The sequence below is a fragment of the Merops nubicus genome, unplaced genomic scaffold (genome assembly GCF_000691845.1).
Source record: "Merops nubicus isolate BGI_N331 unplaced genomic scaffold, ASM69184v1 scaffold3302, whole genome shotgun sequence".
Lineage (NCBI taxonomy): Eukaryota > Metazoa > Chordata > Aves > Coraciiformes > Meropidae > Merops > Merops nubicus.
This window is the reverse complement of record NW_008594097.1, coordinates 53,068-62,494: the sequence shown is the minus strand read 5'-3', so window position 1 is coordinate 62,494 and position 9,427 is coordinate 53,068. Positions and strand designations below refer to the sequence as shown.

The 9,427-nt window shown below is 37.8% G+C and overlaps 1 protein-coding gene across 1 annotated transcript in view; it reads right to left on the bottom strand.

Annotated features, from left to right (window-relative positions):
• Window positions 1-4,047: 4,047 nt before the first annotated feature.
• The window catches only part of LOC103768477 (yorkie homolog), a gene marked incomplete at its 5' end in the record, with an annotated part of 56,249 nt that continues 50,869 nt past the window's right edge, over window positions 4,048-9,427 (bottom strand). Inside the window, 2 exons of the mRNA XM_008935618.1 lie at window positions 4,048-4,157; window positions 5,815-5,928. Of these exons, the coding sequence (XP_008933866.1) occupies window positions 4,048-4,157; window positions 5,815-5,928 (224 nt within the window). The remainder of the gene's footprint in view (window positions 4,158-5,814; window positions 5,929-9,427) is intronic.

The window sequence follows — 9,427 nt, the reverse complement described above, 5'->3', positions numbered from 1 at the left end:
GAATATTAGATTATATGTGATTAGATACAGACTATATAATTATTTTGTGTGTATATACATATATTTAAGTTACAGATAATGAATTATGTGGTCAAATCAATGCACCTTCAATTTTTAACACTGTATGCTCATTAACAAAGACATGCAAACTGTTGTCTTAGAAAGATACAGTGGAAAAAATGGCCTGATTAGGAATGCAGTTTTCTTTCACTGTGACAGCTGTTCTAGCACTGCAGTATGCATTATTTTTATTGGCATAAAGCCACCATTGCTTAAAATAAATAAATAAATAAAATCTTTCTTGAATGAAATTAGCATTATTCTGGAAACAAAACAAAACCTAAACCAGGTATAAACTTATAAATCTACTGTCCTGACAAATCCTTAAAGCTTTTTCCCCGTCCCCTTTTTACTAGTATACAAATATTCTGCATAGAGTAGATAACTGCATCCTTACAGAATACTTGTGGACAGATTTAACAATTTCTTAGGTCAACTGTGCTCAGTAAAAAGGTCTAAATACATCCTGCTTTCAAGCAAAACAAGATTTCACTTTCTGATATGATGGTGAAAAACCAATAAGCATTTATTGTCATTACCATCACATGGGCAGCACCCCCAGTTACAAAGTGAGGCTTACAAGTGAAATTTCATCTGCCTTTCTTCTTGGAAAGAACAGAGAAGGGAAGAACACAGACAGGGAAGTGAAAAATCTAATAGCAACAGACCTTTTAGATGAGTCAAATCTACTTGGCTTTAGAGAGCATGTAAAGAGAATATGCCATTGCATCTGCAGATCAAAACCAACTGTGGCTCATGGTCTGCTTTTGTGCAAAAATGGAAGGCAGATCTGAAGCTTAAAAAAACACCACTGTGACCAGACATGGGCTCTTTTTTTTTTTATTTCTCCTAGACAAAGGCCAAAAGAAAGTTTTCCAGACTAGGCTGCTAGTTCAATCTTGTCCACAAATCTGCCTCTGGCAAAGCTTCTACAAACTAATTTGAAGAAATGCATATTAAATGGAGTTCTAGACAGGTAAGGCATACAAAAGCAACACTGTGGCATACTTCTTTTCAATTTCCAACACTTAAAAATTAGCAGACATTGCAAAGCTTAAGCTTTTAAGTGCATTTTAAGTGTATTAAGTTTGTTGTATGGTTGGGTTTTGCTTTTTTTTTTAAATGGAAATGAAAAACACATTTCAATGAAATTGACAGGTAGATTTTACTTCAGTATTCCTCAACAAGCCCTTTTCATTTTTTCAGAGGTATAATGTTCTTACACTACATAAAAAGGAAGCAGAAAATCCTGATGTGCATTCTCTATAACCCTGCTGTTATCATCAGTTCTTTTCCTTCTCCTGCTTGTGTAGTTCAAGCAGCTACTGTACACAGAGCCCCTATGGCACTTTCCATACTGCTATTAAACGCTGCCATGCATTGCCTTCCCCCTCATCCAAAATTCATAAAGAACTTAAAAAAATATTAACATAACCTTTAAGCAGGAGCGATAAATATAAAGTCATGGCAATGATTTCAATCAGGTCACATCTTTTGCTTCATATCTACCCAGCAGGTCCAAAATTTGAAAGAGGAGGAGGAGAAAGACTGGGCGTGTTGAACAGTGGTATCATCACTAGTAGCAAACCTATAAAATTCAAGTCTGGAACAAAATGTCAAGAACACGTATTTTTTTTTAATCCAATTCCTGCAGACAGACTTGTCTGACTACTCTAATGGAGTACTACTATTTCAACACCAGAGTGACAACCCAATAGAGACACAGAAATCAACAGCCAGTTCTTGGTATTTTCCCACTTCAAATTCACCACCTCATCTGAATTTAACAAATTAAGTATCATCAAAAGGCAAATTATTTTAAGTTGCACATTGAAATCAAGTCCTATCATCTACAAACTTAAATAACAGTTAAAATTCTTTTAAAGGCATTTGATACAAAAGCCAATTCTTGGAAACTTTAGAAATAAAAATGAATGATTCCAAAATTAACTGGTTCTAGGAAATTTAATTTTATGGAAAAAGCAGTTGTTGTTCTACTTCACCAACTCTAGCCACTCAGAATGCATAGCTTACCTGCTTCCTACCCAAACGTTCTTTTGACTGTCAAGAAAACATACTAACTTATCTGGAAGGCTTAACCAAACCAGCCAGATATGTGAAGAATGACTAAGGGATAATAGCAGAAGCTAGTAAGAGACAAAACAGTCCAAAACACAGACTCAATCTGACAGTCCAGTTACCTAAAAGAAATCTTTAAAACACACACACACCCACTTGGAAGCCACTTACTATGAGGCCTGCAAAGGCACTGAGAAGGTAGGACAGCATATTTGTACCAGATGCTCCACTAGACAAGAATCCTGCTGACACAGGCGTAAGGACCCCCCCTTCCATCCCCATTCCTTTGATCCCATGTCATCTTTTATGATTGCCTGTGCTTGGAATAAGAAAACCCTCTTTTTATATTTAGCTCTTCCTAGATTTTAAAGTTTGTGAATTCTCGCAACACAAAACTGTTCTAAAGTAAAATCCATAGACTTAGGGCATCAACATCTGAGTCACAGCAAGACTTCACTGTCATTTAAGTGATGTAGCAGAAGACCTCAAGCCCAATTTAAAGATGTTAAATCTGAGTTTTGGAACAAAGTTCTTATCTTCAACTTGGAGCACTCAGGTTTTAGACTCAGCTTACTCCACAGCCAGGTAAAGAAGCAGGGACTTTTATCTGATGCATCTGTCTTAAAAGTCTGCTCCAAGAATGAACCCACACTGCATCCTTCTATTTTCTGTTTAAAAGCATGAATACAATACCCAAATTCCCCTTACCAAGTCCATCAGTAGGTGTGCCCACCTACAAGAATTTCTTCAAACTGATCCTCTTTCCTCTCTCTCTTTTCTGGCCATATTAATGGAAAATTCCCAGCACTACTTAACAAAACAAAAAAAAAGAGAAGTATATGCACATCTACTAGAGAAAATAAAGATGAACGTGATGTTTCCTTCTGATCAGGAACATAGAGAGACATGAGGGCTGTCTCCTTGGAAGCTGGGAATTTAGAAGCAATAAGGGCAGGCAAAGACTCTTCAAACCTGTTTCTGAATGCTAGAACAGAAGAGTATGTTTGCACATACCATTCATCAGCTTTTTTGTTTTCAGTAGTTCTTCAGACTGGTGAAAGTGGCATTATCGAGGAAGAAATGAATTTCTCCTTCATTTTCAATCAACATTAGTACCATTGTAATGAGCGAAAGCTTCAACGTTGCAAAGATGAATTGACCTAGGATTGCTTCTGGAAGTGTTAGTAGTCAAAATCAGCAAAATTCAAGCCCTTATATTAAAACACAGAGACAGAAAAGAGCATGGTGATCCTCGAGGGGGGAAAAAACCAACAGGATTTTCAACCTATATTAAGCACAGAATGGTAAACTTCTGAGTCATTCACATGCTATTTAGGGTCACGGCACATATTTGTTGAGGATCTCCACATGATAAATAAATGCAAGGCTCAGTAAGCTAGCTCAGTTGAACAGATTTTTCTTCTTCTTTACTTGAGTGACTTAAGGAGGTCACAAGTGAGAAAGCAACAGGAGTAAGATTTTGTGTTTTCTTGGCTCAAATGATAAAAACCTAAGCCACAACACAACACGTACAACTTAAGATTTCAAGGAAAACTCCTTCAAGCTCAACGGCAGCTAGCAGCTTGTCTCTATTTGCCGTCACTCTAGATCAGAAGAGCCCACATGCTTTTTTTTTTTTTCTTTCCTGCCCCTTTCAGTTACACTTGAGCTCTTTGACTGAAAAGGTCTGGAACAGATTAAAAGTCCGACCACAAAATAAAGAGCCTTGGCATGTACTCAAGCCTGTCTGGGATACACATACGCAGTGGGCCCAAAAAGGGAAGCTATGCAGCAAGAAATCCTTATGCAGGCTTTTGGACATTTCTAGCTTCTTTCAGTTTAACTGCACAGCCTTAACATTTGATGGACTTTCAGTATGCACAAGACAAGTAGCTTCTGCCCTTGCAATTAGACTGTACGATTTACAGGAGTACGAAATAGTCCTGAGAAATAAGATTCATCTCTGTCAATTAAAGCCTCTTCCACGCTCCTTTTTAACGTCAGCTCATCACTGGAAACTATAAAGTAATACAGAGAAAAGAAAAATACATACCCTGCAAGATTACTTAAGTAAATATAATTGACCCGCCTCTTTTAACTGCAAAAGGCAACACTCATTTTCAAAAGGACTGCTTCCTTTTCAGTCTTATTCACATATTAAGTAATTGTGAAGCTGCAAATTACCCCCACACTCCTCTTACAACACGCAAACAGGTCTGCAGCTCTGGACGGTGTTGAAGCCAGCATGGCCATTTGCCAAAGCTGACAACCTTCAATAGACGCCCCACCTCTGGGCTCAAGTTGCACAGTGGTTCAACCTGTCTACAAACTGGTGAGCAGTTTATAAACCAAGTGTGACAATCTGGTGTTATCCATAAGCGCAAACAAGATGTTTAAACTAAGCACTGAATCCTACAAAACAAAAATGCTGAAATTTCTAACAGCTGTCTCAGAAAAACAAAATAGAACAGGGACTGTTGAGTTTTGCAGTTCTGTGTTTATATGGCATTCACGGAGTTAATGCCTCTCCCAAAAGGGGCCCACAGTTGTTGTTAGGTCAACCCCTGTAAAGCTTCAAAGGCTTTGTATCCCCTCAGCCTGACCTACTCAGTGATCTGCACACTGTTTTCATTTAGTTGCACTGAGTCCAAAACTAAAGCATGAAAACCACAATGATCTTCTCTTTTTTTTACCCCTACTGTTTTTTCCATGGCTCTGGAAAAAAAAAAAAAAAAAAAAAACAAAAAACCAACCAAAAAACTAAAATCTAAAGGAGTTGAAAATAATAAGTTATTGGGAAAACAAATCAAGGGCAAATTAATGCAGCTAATAAAGCTCACACACGCAGGTTGTGGCTTTATACAAAAATTGAAGTTGTAATACCGCCTTAAATACCTCAGAACAATCCCTTGGACCATCTAAGAAACCAGTTTAGAGTCTCTTAATATTATATGCTGCTGCTATTCAGTCACTAGTGCCAATATATTGCTGAAATCTTCGCAGCTCTGCTCTTCACATCGATCAAAAACATTAGCAAAAACAAGTTATCAATTCTATTTTCTTAAGGTTTTACATCTAGACCTCGTAGGCCCCTGGTTTACTATTTCCATTTCCAATATTACACGGTCTTTACCCCACAAAAAGATTATTAAAGTAGAAAAAAACAAAACTAATATTTTTTCTCCATATTGTTTAAAACAAAGTTTTGTCATGATCATCACTGTGACAAGCTGGAATTATAAGCTGGTATGTATTTCATGTGTATTTAAACAGCATAAATTATTATTATTTGATAATGCCCTCTAAAAGACAGCACAAAGGAAAGTAAATATTTGCTTAGGAATTAAAAATTCTTCTGTGGTAATGTTTTGTAATTTTAAAGGGAAGAGTAATCTTGGCTGAAACTGTCTCTAGGTAAGTAATTTCTAATGCCACAAATTTTGGAAACTGTATGGATCATATGGCAAAATAGTAACCCCTAGCATTAGAACTTTGGTGACATACATTCCTAAAGGATATATGCCAAGCCTATCTTTTTCTTTTAAATAAAGTCTCTATAATTCAAATTAAAATGTATTTTAATCATACAATAAAAAGTTTTCAAAATATGCCTGCAAAATTAAAGCTGAGTGAACTGAAGCGAATCAAAACTTCTGAAGTGAGATGAACTTTTACCAAAGCGTGGGTCAAGCCTTGGGTCTAGCCAAGATGTGGTCTTGTTCTTATGGTTTATGTAGTAAATTTCTCCATCCTGGGTCATAGCTTGTTCCCATCCATCGGGGAGTGGGCCTGCAATATAGAAGGAAGGAGTTGATGGCGGGCTCTTGTGCGCTCCAGCTGAAATTGATCTAAAAAAAATTCCAACATTTTACATATATAACAGTACATGAAACAGAAGAGTTTCAAGCTCATGTCTAACGTTTCTGGGATATGGGCAAAGAAGTGGCGGGTGGGATATCAAAGCATAGAAAACACTTCTATCATCGTTTTGATTTAAGATTTGGAGTTTAATTTTACAACTTGTTTGCATTCTTTCATATGCTTTTGACACTCCCTTTTGCTATAGCATTATAGTACAAAACCAGCAATAAGTCAAGCCTGCCAGAATGAAACCAGCATGAGCACCAGGAAAAAGAACAAGCACAGAAATATTCTGCCTCTCATCGGAAAGTTTGTCTAGTGATTAAGGCCCAGCAGCAGCAAGGTAACACTGATGAGATCCTGAAATATTCCTCTATCTTTCACAATTTTTAAGTGCCAAAGCTCATTTTCCCTCTGCCTCACACCATAACTTTCTGTGAAAGCACTAAAGGCTTAAGCAAGCGAAAACACAAACCTGAGGAACAGCAGGCAAACAAGCAACAAAGAAGCGAAGGTGAGAAAACACCAGGAGCAGACAGAGACACAACGCTACGCCCCTATAAGCAGCAGGCACAGGCAGAGAAACCTGCGTTTAGGAAATGGTAGAAGGGTGATGGTGTTCTGAGTCCACAGGTGAAGTCTGAACACAAGAGTCTTGAGGTGTTTTCCCCTCTATGTTCCACATAACAGCTTTTGAGAAAACCATCTTTCATGGCTACACAGTTCATAAACTACTTATTCCCACCCCTGTGTGATCATGTACATTCATCTGTATTTTGCTTAGACTGAAAACTATTCTTAAAGTTACATTCACCTCATCTTATCTGGCAGGTGCTTTATAAATGTATGGTTTTGAATTCTTATACTCACATAGATACAGACTTATAAAAATATGTAAGATACAGGAAGATATTGCCTGTATTTCTTCCCATTTAAGTACAATCCTAAGATTATGTAGAAAAATATTAACTACAAGCATTAATAACGTAAAAGACATTTCAACAAGATATGCTGCAGGAAGCCATTCTATTTCAACCTCTCCTTCCACTCCCACTCAGTGTAATTTTGTAATAGACCAGCAAAAGTCATCTGGCTGTTAGACCTGAACTAACAGACCATTCTGTAGAGTGTAAAATACTTGAAATACACACAAACATAATAATTTCACACATGATATTCAGATACAGACACAAGAATAAGCATGTGTATCCGATAGATGAAGTACCTACTATATCAGTACTCAAACTACATTAGCTCCTGTCATTTTCTCCTGAACTCATGCTCCTGTTGAAGAACTCATTGTCTAAAGCTCAGGTGGGAGGGGGGAAGGATAGATTTGTTTGCTTAATGTCAAAGCATGTTCTTGGAGAAATGTCAGAAAGAGTAAAATAACGATTTGATTGCGTTCCAGTAATATCCCAAGGCATAACCAGGAGAAGAACTCAGGACAGCATTTTTTGTTATCACTTTTTAAGATCCCTTGCAAACTATATTTCCAATTTAAACTCTTTCATTTTGTCTCAGAGAGCGCTACATCTTCCTCTAGTAACCTCACTACTCCACCATTATAGCTACAGGTTCTCAAGAAAGGAAAACTGGCTATTTCCTTCCCGTTCTTAACACTCACAAGTTTTAAATGCTGGCATACAAGTAGCAAGCATACCTCAGCTTTTATCAGAGCTAGTGAATAGAAGGAAGAGTGACAACACTGTAAACCATCCCCCTAAGTCCTAGTGCATTCACAGTGTAACAGGACTTCAATGTTGGACTGAAAGCTGAAGTGCAAAGAACCGTGTGGTTTGTTACCATGCCCAAAGAGCAGCCAGCTGCTCAGCGAGATGCTGTTTTATAAAACTGAAGCACAGGAGCACAGTGACACAGGCATTCAAGTGCAGAAGCCAATGAAGAACCAAAAACGGCCCTTGGCTGCTAAGCCAACACACTAGCCATGCGGACAGACCTTCTCACCACCATCCTCCTCAAAGTCCTTCCACGTCGCATATCCCTCGGAGATGAAACTCGGCAAGAAATTCTCTTTTGAACTGCAAAGCCAAAAAACCCAGCTGGCTCTAGGAAAAACAAAACTAGCCTTGGGGTGTCAGTGCTGCTGAACACTGAGTAAAGTGTATACCAGTCCAGCGTGTTCCTTTGTAGTTAATAAGAACAAAATGCCTTTGAAGCAGGACACCAGGAGCTGATCAATCCACCTACATGGTGGAACAATACTCCTTATGAGATTCAGTGATCTGATGAGTACTAGCTTACTAAAGACAAATCTAGGCAAGGTTCTCTTTCCAAATAAAACGCACAGCTGTGGACAGGACAGGAAAGGTCTGTCTGCTCACCTGGCTGTCCTAGTAGCAAGTCTTCCTTGCTATGGGCCATCAATGGCTGCAAAACAGAGAATAACAGAACCTTTCTCTCTAGAAACTTTAGGCATTAATCAGGATGTTGCTTTCTTCCTTGGCCAGTAAACCACTCTTGTGTTTCTGCTGTCATCCCTACATGTTGAAACAGTAGTTAAAAAATTGATTAGTACTGCTTTTTGCAATTCCTCTTTGGTTTTGTGAGCAGCTGTAAAACCAAAGACTGTCAAATCTGATTTTGCAACTCTCTGCCTGACAAACTGTGCATTGGAGGCAAGTAATGAAGGAAAAATGGAAAACTGTGGTGCACTGAATATGCATACAGATCCAAAATGTAGAGTGGCTATGAATAGTCACTTGGCCTCCAAGTACTTTTCCAGTCTCCCTTTGAGCCTTTATAAAATTTTAGCACAAATAATACATCCCTGTGGTGTGGTCCCCTACTAGTTCTGTTTGGTACCTCCTAGGTCAAATGAGCACAATCACAACGGTAAGCTTAAAATTCTATGAAATTATTTGCACAAGGAGAGACAACCCTTCTAGGGAACTCATCATTCATGGTGGTTCTTTTAAAGAAAAGGTTATCCAAAAATTAGATTCCAATTTCCAAATGTAAGCCATCCTTACAGAACCACCAATGAGGCATACTTCTGTAACTAAATATTTATATAATAGTACAACTTCACATAAATACATGTAACTTTAAAAGTCTGTGCACACATCTCTGGTGCATGTCTCAATTTTTTTTTTTTTTTTTTGTCAGTTTTTACTTTCTCCTTTGCCATGAAATGAAGAGTCTTGAATGCAAAGCAGAGTTGGCTGCTGGCAGATAGAAAACAACAGAGTAACAAAAGCAAAAATGTAGTAGAGTTTCAATCTATCCTGAGATACAAAGCAAATCTTGCAAATCCCTCCAGTTTCTGATATTTAATTTTAAAATAACTGTAAATAAAGCTGCATTTTATCAAAAGGCTAATGTGTATTAGAGAGCATCTTTATCTAGATATTAAAAGAATACACATGGACAACCTAGAAACTTGAGCACCAATTTCAACAGAAGG